The sequence below is a fragment of the Hylobates moloch genome, unplaced genomic scaffold, assembly GCF_009828535.3.
Source record: "Hylobates moloch isolate HMO894 unplaced genomic scaffold, HMol_V3 SCAFFOLD_19, whole genome shotgun sequence".
Classification (NCBI taxonomy): Eukaryota; Metazoa; Chordata; class Mammalia; order Primates; family Hylobatidae; genus Hylobates; species Hylobates moloch.
Window position 1 is genome coordinate 3,386,941 of NW_026652294.1, and position 16,132 is coordinate 3,403,072.

The 16,132-nt window shown below is 44.5% G+C and overlaps 1 protein-coding gene across 5 annotated transcripts in view; it reads left to right on the forward strand.

The window, feature by feature from the left end:
- Nucleotides 1-16,132, forward strand: part of DGCR2 (DiGeorge syndrome critical region gene 2) — an 87,326-nt gene that overhangs the window by 22,240 nt on the left and 48,954 nt on the right. For 3 of the 5 annotated variants that reach the window (XM_058431072.1, XM_032138579.2, XM_058431071.1), the window contains exon 2: nucleotides 11,406-11,528. The exons of the other annotated variants lie outside the window; for them this stretch is intronic. In XM_058431072.1, the coding sequence (XP_058287055.1) occupies nucleotides 11,481-11,528 (48 nt within the window). In that variant the 5' untranslated portion in view covers nucleotides 11,406-11,480. The remainder of the gene's footprint in view (nucleotides 1-11,405; nucleotides 11,529-16,132) is intronic. 5 annotated transcript variants of the gene reach the window in all.

The window sequence follows — 16,132 nt, forward strand, 5'->3', positions numbered from 1 at the left end:
TCTCGGGCTGAGGTGATTCTCCCACCTCACCCTCCTGAGTAGCTGGGACTACAGGCATGCACACCACCACAGCTGGCTTATGTTTTGTATTTTTAGTAGAGCTGGGATTTCACCATGTTGCCCAGGCTGGTCTTGAACTCCTGGGCTCGGGTGATCTACCTGCCTTGGCCTCCCAAAGTGTTGGGGTAACAGGCGTGAGTCACCACGCGTAGTCAGTGGAAACACAGTGTTGATGTCCAGCTAAAGCAATGCCAGTTTGACCTGTTGGAGTCACCATCTGGCATGCTGTGCTGGATGCAAGCTCTGTCATGTCCTGGAGTTGACTTGCTTTGTTCATTACCACAGCCCTGTCACCTGGAGAACTGCCTGGCACAGAGTAGGTGCCAGTGTTAATGAGTGATCCACATCTTCAGTTGCTTCCAGAATAGACCCGATTTAACAGATGGATCAAGAAGGGAGAAAACCTTCCCTGTTGGAGAACTTCTGACACTTCGTTGTCTGCTAGCAGAATATGGGAAGATTTTGAGCTGTGCAGTTCATTAGGCATTTAGTGAATGCCTCCATGTGTGGGGTGTTGGTGACATGGAGTATGGGGCAGCAATAAAGATGTGTCCCTCGGCCAGACACAGCGGCTCATGCCTGTAATCCCAAAACTTTGAGAGCATAAGGTGAGAGGATCGCTTGAGCTCAGGAGTTCGAGACCAGCCTGGGCAACATAGCAAGACCTTGTCTTTACTAAAAATAAAATAAAATAAAATTAGCTGAGTATGGTGATATGCGCCTGTAGGCCCAGCTACTTGGGAGTCTGGGGCAAGAGGATCACTGGAGCCCAGGCTGTCTGTGCTGCAGTGATCTGTGGTCATGCTGCTGCATTCCAGCCTGGGTGACAGAGCGAGACCCTGTCTCAAAAAACAAAACATTTACATGTATGTAAAATGTCCCTATATGTATACTCCAGAACAGGGTTTGGCAAACTACACCTGCAATGGCCACTTTTTTTTTTTTTTTTTTCGCTAAAGCTGTATTGGACATGCCTATGCCCACGCATTCCCATATTATCTGCAGCTGCTTTAGCTCCACGGCAGCAGGGTTGAGCAGCTGTGGCAGAGAGAGGGTGGCCTGCAAAGCTGGCCACCTGGAAATACTTATCATCTGGCCCTTGAGGGAAAAGTGTGCTGACCCTACCAAGGTGTGAAGACAAGAACAGAGAAGAGCTGCTTAGGAAAACAGGGCTAGGCCAAGAAGGCTGACTCAGGGGAGTTTGGGGAGGGGTTCCTGGAGAGTGGTGTGTCTTGAGACCTGGGGAGAGGGGATGCCATGGACTAAGGCCCAGCAGTGGGGAGCCCAGCTGTGTTCAGGATGTAGCAAGACAGTCATTCTGCTGATAGCTTATTTTTCCTCTTTTGATAACTTTTTTTTTTTTTTTTTTTTTTAAGTCTGGAGAAAGAAAGAAAAGGACAGAAAATCCATGTGGGGGCTATTTTAGCCAGAGCTGTCTGGTTGTAAGGAGTAGCTGTAGGAGGAAGTTTTCCCTGAGCCCAGGGAGGAACTACAGCCATCCTTGGGGTCATGGGACTGTGAAGGGTGTTGCTCCCCTTTCTCAGCCCTTCTGGTCTTACCCCTTACCTCTTTCTGCCTCAGGGTGCACAAAACTTCAAGTGACTGTCTCAGTCTGGCTAGCCTGGATCTTCCCGCTCCCATCACCTTACAGACTCTTCTCATTGGCCCAGCCTGGGGCAGGGCAGGTGGCACTCATGGAGTGGCCAGATGGGCACTTCTCAAAGAGGAAGGCTGTTTGGGCCTTAGGAGCCTTTCCCAGACATGAATAGATTAGAGTATGGAGAGAAGAAGTATTCTTCAAGTGTGTTTGAGTTATGGACACTAAGTGTGGTTGGCTATGCCCTAGGAACACAGGAGTGAACAGTGCAGACATGACCTCTGCCCTCGGGAAGCTTTACTTTTTTTTGAGACAGAGCCTTGCTCTGTCGCCCAGGCTGGAGTGCAGTGGTGCGATCTCAGCTTACTGCAACCTCCGCCTCCTGGATTCAAGGAATTCTCTGCCTCAGCCTCTGGGGTAGCTGGGATTACAGGCACCCGCACCACACCTGGCTAGTTTTTGTGTTTTTAGTAGAGACGAGGTTTCTTGGCCAGGCTGGTCTTGAACTCCAGACCTCGTGATCCACCCGCCTCGGCTTCCCAAAGTGCTGGGATTACAGGCGTGAGCCACTGAACCTGGCCGCTTCACTTACATATGTATATGTGCTGGGATTACAGGCGTGAGCCACTGCACCTGGCTGCTTCACTTTATCTATCTATCTATCTATCTATCTATCTATCTATCTATCTATCTATCTATCTATCTATCTATCTATCTATCTATCTATCTATCTATCTATCTATCTATCTATCTGTCTATCTAGGTTTACTATATACCAATATATAGGAAGCCAGGAGTGACAAGTACTACTTAGAAGCAGCTAAGGCAAGGCAAGGTGGATGTGGTGCATGGGGGAAGGGGCCTTGTTTGCCAGAGAAGACTTGGCTGACCCCAGGACATTTGCTTTTGGAGGATATAGGGGTATGGAGAAAGAAAACTCCCAGTGTTGTTACTTATTACTTCTTACTCAACTATTTCCAAAAATAATTTAAGGTAGTGCATTGAAGTTTTTCTAGGCCTAGAGTATGATATGTTAGGGCGTAGATTTGGAGGGCTGTGATGTGAGCTATGAATTTACTTTGAACAACACCATAGGTTGGTTTGTTTTTTTTTTTTTTAGTAGAATGGATACTGTTAAAATATTCTGCTGGGCATGGTAGCTCAGGCCTGTAGTCTGAGATGGGAGAGTCATTTGACTTTGAGGCACCATGATTGTGCCTGTGAATAGCCACCACTGCACTCTGGCCTGGGCAATATAGTAAGACCCCATCTCTAAAAAATAAAAAAGAATGTTCTGTTGCTAAATTTCTATTCAGTGAATGAACTCTTTCTCAGTATAGTTTGGGAAATTAGAGGTTTTTTTTTTTCTTTTTTCTGCATTAGTCTTTAAAAAAATTTTTTTTAAACTTTATGGACACAGTAGTTACATGTATGGGATATATATGATATTTTGATACAAGCATAGAATGTGTAATGATCAAATTATGGTAATTGGGGTATCTGTCACTTCAAGCATTTATAACTTTTCTTGTGTTAGGAACGTTCTGATTCTACTTAGTTATTTTGAAGTATAGAATAAACTATTATTAACTATAGTCACACTAGACCTTATTCCTTATTTCTGTTAACTGTGTTTTTGTACCTATTAACCAACCTCTTTTTCTCACCTCCGCCTTTCCCAGCCTCTGGTAACCACCATTCCACTCTAGCTCCATGAGTTTAACTTTTTTTAAGCTCCCACATATGAATGAGAACATGTGAAGTTTGTCTTTCTGTGCCTGGCTTATTTCACTTAACATAATGTCCTCCAGTTCCATTCATGTTACATTTTTATGGCAAAATAGTAAGAAATTAGAAATTTTTACCATAAAACTGAAGACCTAGAATACACTGAGGAAGAATGGAGGGTTCCAGGTTCTTGGTCTTATGGTTAATTGTGGCTGAGGAAGACAGATGTTATGCCAGAAGAGCTCGTCCCAATTGCTGACTTACTCATCAAATAATTCTTCAGTACCAGTCATGGGGCAAGCCCTGGGTTTATAATTATGAAAAGGACCTAGCTCCTGTATGGATGGCGGGGGTGAGATCTGGTAGGCCAAGGCTGTCTTTTCCAGAGGAGCAAGCATGTTAGGTGGGCCATGATTCAATTTAGTTCTTCAGTTCCAGGCGTATCTAGTCCTAGAACACAGGGTGCCTGGATTTTTAGCCTTGTGGTCAGTATCTTTTGACCTCAAAATTGTTTCCTGTTTATTTAAACAGAAATCTATTTCATAATAGTTTAAAAAAAAAGCCTTATTGAAGTATAATTGACTTATAATAAATGATACATAAAGTGTAAAGTTTGAGGTTTTTTTGTTGGTTTGTTTTGAGACGGAGTCTTGCACTATCGCCCAGGCTGGAGGGCAGTGGCGCGATCTCCGCTCATTGCAAGCTCCGCCTCCTGGGTTCACACCATTCTTCTGCCTCAGCCTCCCAAGCAGCTGGGACTACAGGCGCCCACCACCACGCCCGGCTAATTTTTTGTATTTTTAGTAGAGACGGGGTTTCACCGTGTTAGCCAGGATGGTCTCCATCTCCTGACTTCGTGATTTGCCCGCCTCGGTATCCCAAAGTGCTGGGATTACAGGCATGAGCCACCGCGCCTGGCCAAGTTTTTTTGTTTTTTTGAGACAGAGTTTTGCTCTTGTTGGCCTAGGCTGAAGAGCAATGGAGTGATTTTGACTCACCGCAACCTCCACCTCCCAAGTTCAAGTGATTCTCCTGCCTCAGCCTCCAGAATAGCTGGGATTATAGGCATGCCCCACCACGCCCGGCTAATTTTGTATTTTTAGTAGAGATGGGGTTTTTCCATGTTGGTCAGGCTGGTCTCGAACTCCTGACCTCAGGTGATCCACTCGCCTCAGCCTCCCAAAGTGCTGGGGTTACAGGCGTGAGCCTCTGTGCATGGCCAAATTTGAGTTTTCATATATGTATAAATCTGTGAAACCATCACCACAGTCAAGATAACGAAAACAGTGTATCGTCACCACAAACGTTTTCTCGTGCTCCTTTGTAATCCCTCCCACCCCATCCCTTTCTGTCATGATAGCTGCAAGTGCATTTTTTAGATTTTTATATAAATGTTGTCATACAGTAGGTATTCTTTTGAGTACATACTGGCTTCTTCACTCAACATAATTATTTTGAGATTCATCCGTGCTGTGGAATGTGTTAACAGCTTATTCCTTTTTATTGCTGAGTAGTATTCCATTGTATGGCTGTACACAACTTACCGATTTGCTTCTTGATAGACACTGTTTGTTTCCAGCTTTTGGATATTACAAATAAAAGTACTATGAACAAGTCTTTGTATGGACATATGCTTTCATTTCTCTTGGTTAAATACCTAGGAATGGAATGGTCAGGTTATATGGTAGGTATATATTCAGTTTTTAAAGAAACTGTCAAATTGTTTTCTGAAGAAGTTATACCATTTTACATTTTCACTGGGAGAGTTCCAGTTGCTTCACACACTTGCCACCACTTGGTATGGTCATTCTTTTTCATTTTAGCCATTCTAGTAAGTGGTTTCTCTTCATGGTTTTTTGTTTTTGTTTTTGTTTGTTGAGACGGAGTCTCATTCTGTTGCCCAGACTGGAGTGCAGTGGTGCAATCTTGGCTCACTGCAACCTCTATCTCCTGGGTTCAAGCAGTTCTGCCTCAGCCTCCTGAATAGCTGGGATTACAGGCGCACGCCGCCACACCCATCTAATTTTTGCATTTTTAGTAGAGGTGGGGTTTCATCATGTTGGCCAGGCTGGTCTCAAACTCTTGACCTCAGGTGATCCACCCACCTCAGCCTCCCAAAGTGTTGGGATCACAGGCATGGGCCGCCGTGCCCCACCTCTTCATGCTTTAATTTGCATTTCCTTAATGACTAGATGTTGAGCATCTTTTCATGTGCTTGCTAGCCATCTGTGTATCTTCTTTGGTTAAGCGACCATTAAGATCTTTTGCCTATTTTATTTATTATTATTTTTTTTAGAGTTGGGGAGGTCTTGCTGTTGCCTAAGCTGGAGTGCAGCATTGCAATCCTAGTTCACCACAGCCTCCAACTCCTAGGCTTAGGCAGTCCTCTTGCCTCAGCCTCCTGAGTAGCTGGGACTACAGGCATGTGTCACCAAGCCCAGCTAATTTTTTTTTTTTTTTGGTAATGTAGAGATGACGTCTTGTTATGTTGCACAGGCTGGTTTTGAACTCCTGGGCTCAAGTGTTGCTCCCACCTTGGCCTCCTAAAGTGCTGGGATTACAGGTATAAGCCACTGCATTTGGCCCATGCCCGTTTAAAAAATTGGGTTTTCTTATTGAAATTTGAGAATTCTTTATATATTCTGGATACAAGCAAGCCCTTTATCAGATACATGATTTGCAAATGTTTTCTCTCTGTATGTGGTTTGTCTTTGCATTATCTTAACATGTCTTTTGAAAAACAAAAGTTCTCAATTTTGATGAAGTCCAATTTATCAACTTTTTCTTTTATAGATTGTGTTTTTGGTAGATATATTAAAGCTATTTGCTTAAACCAAGGGTATGAAGATTTTCTTCTTGTGTTTTCTTCTCTGAGTTTTATAGTTTTAGGCTTCACCTGTAGGCCTATGATCTATTTTAATTTTTTTTTTTTTTTTTTTTGAGACAGTTTCGCTCTTGTTGCCCAGGCTGGAGTGCAATGGCACTATCTCGGCTCACCACAACCTCCGCCTCCCAGATTCAAGCGATTCTCCTGCCTCAGCCTCCCGAGTAGCTGGGATTACAGGCATGCACCACCATGCCTGGCTAATTTTGTATTTTTAGTAGAGACGGGGTTTCACCATGTTGGTCAGGCTGGTCTCGAGCTCCCGACCTCAGGGGATCCACCTGCCTCAGGCTGGGATTATAGGCGTGAGCCACTGGGCCTGGCTATTCTGAATTTTTTATTCGGTTCAAGGAATGGATCAAGGTATTTGTTCTTTGTTCCTCTTTCTTCCTCATCCTCCTTCTCTTCTTCTTTCTTCCTCCTCTTCCTCCTCCTTTTTTTAACTTCATTTTGTAGATGAACTCCTTCCTTCCTTCTTCCTTTCTTTCCTCCTCCTCCTCCTCTTCATTTTTCTTTCTTCCCTGTTTTCCCAGTACCATTCTGTTGAAAGGACTGTTCTTTCTCCAGGGAGCTGCCTTTGCACCTTTGTCATAAATTAGTTGGTCACATATGTGTGGGTTTGTTTCTGCACTCTGTTCTGTTCTCTTGATCTTGATGTCTGTTTTGATGCTTGTATCACACTGTCTTGATTATTGTTCCTTTGTGGAGTCCCCCAAGTTTGTTCTTTCAGTTCAAAGTTGTTTGGAGTATTCTGTCTTTTGTCTTTCTATATGAATTTTAGAGTCACTCAGTTTCTACAAGAAGTCCTGCTGAAATATTGATTGGGGTTAAATTGAATCTGTGGGTCAATTTGAGTATAATTGATATTAATAGTTTTGAATCTACTAGTCCATGAACACTATATATCTCCCTAAAGGTTTAGGTCTTTAAAAAATGTTTTTTTTTGGGCCGGGCGCGGTGGCTCACGCTTGTAATCCCAGCACTTTGGGAGGCCGAGGCGGGCGGATCACGAGGTCAGGAGATCGAGACCACGGTGAAACCCCGTCTCTACTAAAAATACAAAAAAAATTAGCCGGGCGTAGTGGCGCCCGGAGAGGCTGAGGCAGGAAAGGCTAACCGGAGGCGGACTTGCATGACGGACGCACTGCACTCACCTGCGGACGGGGCAAAAAAAAAAAAAAAAGTTTTTTTTTTCAGCAATGTTGAAAATTTTTCAGTGTACAAGACTTGACATCTTTTGTTAGATTTATACCTAAGTATTTCTTATTTTTTGATACGATTGCTAATGGTAATTTTTAAATATCTGAACTTATGGTAGAGTTTGTATAGAATTGACATCAATTCTTCCTTAAATATTTGGAGGAATTTTCCATTGAAACTATTTGTGCCTGGAGTTTCCTTTGAAGATTTTTAACTAAAAATTCAATTCCTTTTAGGGCTGTTCAGATTGTTTATTTATTTTGGAGTGAACTTTGCATTTCATCTTTCAAAGAATTTGTGTATTTCATCCAAATTGTCAGATTTATTGACATAAAGTTTTTCATACTATTACCTTATTCTTCTCCCCTCCTCTGTTAGCCTTTATAATTTCTCTGGAATCCATAGTGATGACATCTCTCTTCTGACAGTGGTTTTTTTTTTTTTTTTTTAAGATGGAGTCTCGTTCTGTCGGCCAGGCTGCAGTGCAGTTGCGTAATCTTGGCTCACTATAACCTCTGCCTCCCAGGTTCAAGCGATTCTCTTGCCTTAGCCTCCTGAGTAGCTGGGACCACAGGCATGGGCCATCACACCTGGCTAATTTTTGTATTTTTAGTAGACGGGGTTTCGCCATGTTGGCCAGGCTGGTCTCGAACTCCTGACCTCAGATGATCTGCTGGATCATCTCCCAAAGTGTTGGGATTACAGGTGTGAGCCACCACGCCCAGCCTGGTATTTTGTATTCTTTATTTTTTTTGCTGATCAGACTGTCTAGAGGTTTATTAATATTACTGATCTCTAAAAAACAACTTTTGTTTTTCTTATTTTCTCTATTATTTTTCTGTTTTCAATTTCAGTAATGTCCATTCTCATCTTTATTATTTCTTATTGCTGGGTTTCATTTGCTCTTCTTTTGTAGTTTCCTTTTTTTTTTTTTTTTTTCAGGTTCAAGCGATTCTCCTGCCTCAGCCTCCCAAGTTGCTGGGATTACAGGCGTGCATCACCACACCCAACTAATTTTTGTATTTTAGTATTCACCATGTTGGCCAGGCTGGTCTCGAACTCCTGATCTCAAGTGATCCGCCTGCCTCAGCCTCCCAGAATGCTGGGATTACAGGCATGAGCCACCACGCCCAGCCCTTGCTGGTTTTCTTTTTTTTTTTTTTTTTTTTTTTGAGACGGAGTCTTGCTCTGTCACCCAGGCTGGAGTGCAGTGGCGCGATCTCTGCTCGCTGCAAGCTCCGCCTCCCGGGTTCACGCCATTCTCCTGCCTCAGCCTCTCCGAGTAGCTGGGACTACAGGCGCCCGCCACCACGCCCGGCTAATTTTTTGTATTTTTAGTAGAGACGGGGTTTCACTGTGGTCTCCATCTCCTGACCTCGTGATCCGCCCGCCTCGGCCTCCCAAAGTGCTGGGATTACAAGCGTGAGCCACCGCGCCCGGCCTGCCCTTGCTGGTTTTCTATCTGCTTGTTCTATCAAGAGGGTTATTAAAATCTCTGACTTTAATTGTGGACTCGTCTGTTGGCAGTTATAGTAGTTTTTGTTTCATGAATTTAGAAGTTTCTTTCGTAAATTTTAATAGATACATAAACATTTAGGATTATGTCCTCTTGAATCAATCCCTGTATCATTATTAAATGACCTTCTTTATTCCTGGTAATATTTGCACTGAAGTCAACTTTGTGTGATATTAATACACTCCAGCTATCCTTTTTTTGAGACAGGGTCTCACTCCTGTTGCCCAGGCTGTAGTGCAGTAGCACGATTATAGCTCACTGCAGCCTTAACTTTCCAGGCTCGGGTGATCCTCCCACCTCAGCCTCTCGAGTAGCTGGGACTACAGCATTTGTCCCAATACCCGGCTAATTTTTTGTATTTTTAGAGAGATGGCGTTTTGCCATGTTGCTCAGGCTGGTCTTGAACTCCTGGGCTCAAGTGATCCTTCTGCGTCAGCCTCCCAAAATGCTGAGATTTTGGGGATTACAGGAGTGAGCCACTGTACCCACCCTTCCAGCTATCCTTTGATTAGTGTTAACATGGTATATCTTTTTTTATTCTTTTATTTTCTCTTGTTTATGCCTATATGAAGTGAGTTTCTTTTTTTTTTTTTTTTTTTTTTTTTTTTGAGACAGAGTCTTGCTCTGTCCCCCAGGCTGGAGTGCAGTGGCGCGATCTCGGCTCACTGCAAGCTCCGCCTCCCGGGTTCACGCCACTCTCCTGCCTCAGCCTCCCAAGTAGCTGGGACTACAGGCGACCGCCACCACGCCCGGCTAATTTTTTGTATTTTTAGTAGAGATGGGGTTTCACCGTGTTAGCCAGGATGGTCTCGATCTCCTGACCTCGTGATCCACCCGCCTTGGCCTCCCAAAGTGCTGGGATTACAGGCTTGAGCCACCGCGCCCGGCCCTAAAGTGAGTTTCTTTTAGGTAATATGTAGTTGTATCTTGCATTTTTCCCTACATGACAAATTCTGCCTTTCAGTTGGAGTGTTTAGATCATTCTGTATGCTTATTGATTAGGCAAGTTTAATTAAAATCTACCATATTACCCTTTGTTTTCATTTGTACCATCTGTTTGTCTCCTTTTTTTTTTCTTTTGGATTATTTTTTATTCTCTTCTATGTTGGCTTACTTGCTATAACTCTTGTGTTATTTTAGTGGGGTTCATCATTAACTTATCATAGACTACCTTCAAGTGATGGACCACTTCATCTGTAGTTTGAGAGCCTTAAAACAGTGTGCTTCTGTTTCTCTCTTCCTAGCTTTGGTGCTGTTATTGTCAAAATTTTACTTCTGTATATGTTATAAACTGCACAATATAGTATCTGTGTTTTTGCTTTAAATAATTGTAGGTCAACAGCGTTTTCTTTCAGAACTTTAACATATCACTGTCTTCTAGGCTGTATTGTTTCTAATGAGAAATCTGCTGTCATCTAGATCTTTGTTTTTCTGTGCATGCCTTCTTTTTCTGCGCATGCCTTCTTTTTCTGCCTGCTTTTAAGATTTTATCGCTGATTTTAAGCAATTCAATTCCAATGTGACTTGGAGTTGTATTCGTTGTATTTCTGGTGCTTGTGGTTCATTGAGCTACTTGGAGTTGTGGGTTTATAGTTTTCATCAAATTGGGAAATTTTCCCCATTGTTTCTTCAGATGTTGTATCTGTTCCCCCATGTATTAGGGTGTGTGAGGTTGTTCCACAGCTTACTGATGATTTGCACATTTTTTCCTGGTATTTTTTCATTCTGTGTTTTAGTTCAGAGTGTTTCTATTATTATGTCTTCAAGTTACTAATCTTTTCTACTACAAAATCTAACCCGTTAATGTTCTGCAGTGTATTTTTCATCTTAAGTGTTACAGTTTTTATCTCTAGGTAATAGGTTCGTAAAGGGCCAGGCATTAAATGTTTTCAGCTTTGCAGGCCATATAGTCTTTCCTGCAGCTACTCAGCTCTGCCGCTGTAGCTTGAAAGCAGCCATAGACAATATGTATTTGTGGCTGTGTTCTGATAAAACTTGATTTTAAAAACAGATGGGGCCAGGCACAGTGGTACATGCCTGTAATCCTGTCACTTCGGGAGGCCGAGGCAGGCAGATCACTTGAGGCCAGGAGTTCAAGACCAGCCTGGCCAACATGGCAAAACCCCGTCTCTAGTAAAAATATAAAAATTAGCTAGGCATGGTGGCACACGCTTGTAATTCCAGCTACTCAGGAGGCTGAGGGACAAGAATTGCTTGAATCCAGAAGGTGAAGGTTGCAGTGAGCTGAGACCACACCACTGGCACTCCAGCCTGGGTGACAGAGTGAGACTCTGTCTCAAAAATAAATAATAAATAAACAAACAAACAAACAAATGGGAAGAGATTGATCCAGCCCATGGGCTATGGTTTGCTGACCTACTGCCACTTCCTCAATGGCCTCTCACCCTCTGGTCCCACAGAGCTGCGGTGCAACCCTGGGCAGTTTGCGTGTCGCAGCGGCACCATCCAGTGCATCCCCCTCCCCTGGCAGTGTGATGGCTGGGCGACTTGTGAGGATGAGAGCGACGAAGCCAACTGTCCAGGTGAGTGTGTTGAGTAGGTGGGGTACACACCACCTTGTCTCTTTGTTGTAGCTTGGTGACTGCCTCTTGTGAGGGGTGGAGGTGTGTGCTGTCTTAACACATTGGAAAGTTAGTTTGAGCCGACCCCTTCCTCTTATCTCTCTTTCTGTCTTTTTAAAAAATAGGTGCCCAACCTAGGCAGATCCCAGAACTTGCAAGATGGCAGGGCTGTGGGGAGGCCCTTGAGATGCCCAAGAGGCCACACTTAAGGAGGCGCTGCACTCCCTGGACTTGCATGATCTTGCGTGTGAACCCCTCCTAAGGGGTGGCACCTTGGCCACCTCTCTGACCTTATCCCCATCCTGGCTCTGGATGTGGGTGCCTCTTGATCCTGAATGTGCTCTTTTAGACTGGCCTTGGCACGCCCTCCCCTCCTGCTCACTCATTCACCTGGAACTTTGCACTCGCAGGTTCTCTCCTGGCCATTATGTAGTCTCCTGAAGATGTATGGAAAGGCCACAAAAAGGCTAAATCGGAGAACCAGGTTCTTCACCTGGTTTCTGCCCCAGCACCCTCAAGGAATACAGGGCACCCCATGAATAACAATGTTCACTGGATCCGTTGTTCTCAACTTTGGTTGGGTGGGAGGTGTAGTGAGTACTTGTGCATGTGTGTGTGAATGTGTGAGACATACATATACATGTATCCACGAATTTGTTTTTAAGACTAGGTGGTGCTGATAAAGCCACTAAGGGGAAAGTGTGTCTTACCCCAGCTTGAGAATCACAGGCTTAAATGCTTTGGCCAGGCATGCAAACTCCTTCACAAGCTGGTTTAGGTCTGCTTTGCCAACCTGTTTTATCACTACTTCCCCTTCAGTGGCTCAGCTGGGCTGTTTCCTGTGCCCACTCCCATTAATAATCTCCTAGATGCGTGCTTACTTTATGTTTTCCTGGAATTCCCTTGCTCTGTTTCTGCATAGACAAGCCTTGCCGTCCTTCAAGGTGTAGCTCAGATATTACCACAGTGGGAGAATGTCTCTGGTCCCTCCTTTTATGGATTGGCTTCTTCCAGTCCCCCATTTGTCCCTCTCTTATAGCATCAGAACCATTGGTAATTCTCACCATTCCTGGTGTCCAGGATTGATTTTTCCATCCAGACCATGAGTTCCCAGAGGGCAGAGACCTTTCTTCTTCCTTAGTGGGACTTGGCCTAGGACATGAAAGGTGTGCCGTAATTCCTATAGGCTTAGTACTGAAGGAAAACCAATTCATTCCAACCAGGGTATTAGGTAGGGGATTAGGTGACATTTGAACTTGTGGTAGTTCTTTGAGGGGGGGGAGGTTCCGAAATAAGCAGAGATGGTCTGGTCAGATTGTATTTGCCTGTAAAGAATGCTGTTTAGGCTGGGTGCGAAGGCTCACACCTGTAACCCAACACTTTGGGAGGCCGAGGTGGGTGGATCACTTTAGGCCAGGAGTTTGAGGTCAGCTTCGCCAACATAGTGAAACCCCGTTTCTAATAAAAATACAAAAATTGGCCAGGTGTGATGCTGCACACCTATAATCCCAGCTACTCAGGAGGCTGAGGCACAAGTTGCTTGAACCTGGGAGGCGGAGGTTGCAGTGAGTCAGGATTGTGCCACTGCACTTTATCCTGGGCTACAGAACAAGACTCTGTGTCAAAGGCAAAAAAAAAAAAGCCAGGCGCAGTGGCTCATGCCTTGTAATCCCAACACTTTTGGAGGCCGAGGCAGGCAGGATCACTTGAGGTCAGGAGTTTCAGACCAGCCTGGCTGACATCGTGAAATTTCATCTCTACTAAAAATACAAAAATTAGCCGGGCGTGGTGGCGAGCACCTGTAATCCCAGCTGAGGCAGGAGAATCACTTGAACCCAGGAGGTAGAGGTTGCTGTGAGCTGAGATCATGCCAGTGCACTCTAGCCTGGGTGACAGAGTGAGATTCTGTTTCAAAAAAAAGAATGCTGTTTAGAGGGGGCCCCTCCTGATCATCCCTGGAGCCCGTTCTTCATCAGATTATGCATGTCTCTGGTGGAGGTGTTTGCCTTTCCAAATGAGGGTTTGCATGGTATTGGCCCGGTCAGGAGCCTCTGGGACAGCCCTTTGTCTGGGAGCCTCTCTGGTGGGTCTTTGGGGTCAAAGCCCAGAGAAAGTGGATTCCCAGTGGGCTTCCCAGTGCTTGGGCTGCTGAAGTTCCCTGGTTGGTCAGCCTGGGGACGACCATGTGGTTATGAGTGGGAGCCTCCCCTTGTCTGACTCACAGAGTGAGACCTTATATCCAGCCTCTTGGAGAATTCCTGAAGAGAGAACCAGATGATGCTTGGTTCGCTTTCAAATGGAATCAGAGTTTATTTGCTGTTCTCAAAGTGCCATTTGGCTTTGCTTTTGTGGTTGTTTGTAATAACTGTCCTGTTACACACACTGAACATAGTGGTATCCACACTCATAGTTGCCCCCTTGTTCATCTTTCCATGCTCTGAAGACTTGTTGAAGGCAAGGAGTAGGTTTTATTTCCCTTGACCACATGGCCTGGCACGGAGGAGGCATCAACTTTGCACTTGAGTATTGTCTTGAAGTTCCATTGGTTGCTATATGTTTTCCCTAGACAGAAAAATAAAATCTCTCATAGAAGCCGAAAGTTACGAGTGGTGGCCTGCACCAGGACCGAGCAGTGAAGGCACGACAATGGGGACTCTCGTGTGCAAGCCCACTGAGGCTCGGTAGGGCCTAGGAGTGTTCCAGGTGGGCTGAGGAGGCCACTGCCCTGACAAGGCTCACCCTGCTTCTCCTTGACTCATGGTCCTATGATTGTCCTTGTATAGTGCTGTGTCACAGTCTGGAGGGTGAGCAGATTGATTTCTTTTTTTTTATTTGAGACGGAGTCTCGCTTTGTCGCCCAGGCTGGAGTGCAGTGGCGCAATCTCGGCTCACTGCAAGCTCCGCCTCCCGGGTTCATGCCATTCTCCTGCCTCAGCCTCCTGAGTAGCTGGGATTACAGGCGCCCGCCAACACGCCCGGCTAATTTTTTTTGTATTTTTAGTAGAGACGGGGGTTTCACTGTGCTAGCCAGAATGGTCTCGATCTCCTGACCTCGTGATCCGCCCGCCTCAGCCTCCTGAAGTGCTGGGATTACAGGCGTGAGCCACCGCGCCCGGCCAAGCAGATTGATTTCTAGTTGTTCTTAAAGTTGAGATTCTGAGCAAATTAAGCCATAAAAATGTACAAAGAATATGTAATACATATTTTCTTACTTCCCTGAATTAATAACTGCTAAAATCTTGTGATTTTTTTTCTAGTTTATTTTAAAAGAAATTTTTAAAAAGTCATGGATATAGAGTCAAGTCCTCATTGACACTCTCCCTTCCCCCAACATCCTCCCCTCTCAAAAAAGGAAACTCTTTGTGTTTGTTGAGGCGAGTAGAGAGTTAGCTAATAACCACCTTTGCTCAAAAGCTGTGACCTTCCTTGGTATGAGGAGAGTTTCAGTAACCCCTCGGGAAGCCCTGGCCATTCTCAGTCAAGTTGCTTTTGAACTAGACTTAAGGACTTCTGGAGTTACCGTATGAGGTTACTTCATTGCCCTGCTAAAAGCCTGCTAAAAAGGAGTATAAAAAATGTAAAACCAAAGGGACAAAAAAAGGGGAAAGATGTAACAGTAGATCAGTAATTTCTGCATGTTTTCGAAAAGAGGGAAATGACATGCTAGGTACAGCCTGGGCATTCAGTACCTTCCCACTCACTCCCTTCTGGGCTTGTCCCTGGGTTTCAGAGGCTGGAATGCTGGAGCAGTAGCACTCAGAACCCCCTGGCAGCAGGCTTTTGTGTGTCATTTGCCCTATGACATGTGTCTTGGGAAATGTGGCAAGTGGAAGGGAGGTGGAACCTTTCTTCCTCAGGCCATAGTGTATGTTGGGGGGTGTGCATGGGCTTAGATTTTTGAGGTGACTTTTTGCAGTGGCTTCTACCTTCCCCCACTGGCCAGCTGTCTCAGGGCTGCAGAGCAGCTGCAGTATTGGCAGCAGATTTTTGCGGTTTCCTAACCTATAGATGGCAGTAGGAGCTTCCTGACTCTTGACGATAACTGTAGGAATTAGATGGGGAGTTAGCCCACTTTACTTTCGCTCACACTATATAGCCTTGCCAGTTGTTTTGAAAGCACCTATTTTCTGTATTAAACCCTTCGTGTTTGAAATGCCTTAGCATGGTTTCTGTTTTCCCAGTGGAACCATCTTTGATATAAACGAGAATTAACAAAAGATGTGTAAAATTTTTGAGGGAGAAAAATTTGCAATTTTATTAAGAGACATTAAAGAAGACAAATAAATAGTGGCAGAATGTTCTTGCCTAGGAAGACAGAATCTTTGAAAAACTCATATTATTCTGTGGATTCAGTGCCTCTTTAAAGCTCCGTGAGTTTTATGTGAAATGTGATAAGTCGATTCTAAAATGTTGAGAAGAATTAAGTCCTAGTATTGAGAGGTCGTTGTGAAGAAGAAGAATGAGGAGGGAGCACTTGCCTTGCCCGTATCAAGATTTACTTCAAAATTGGCTCAGGGAAATCCAAATTGGCCAGTGAGACATAAGCTGTCAGAAACAGATCTAAG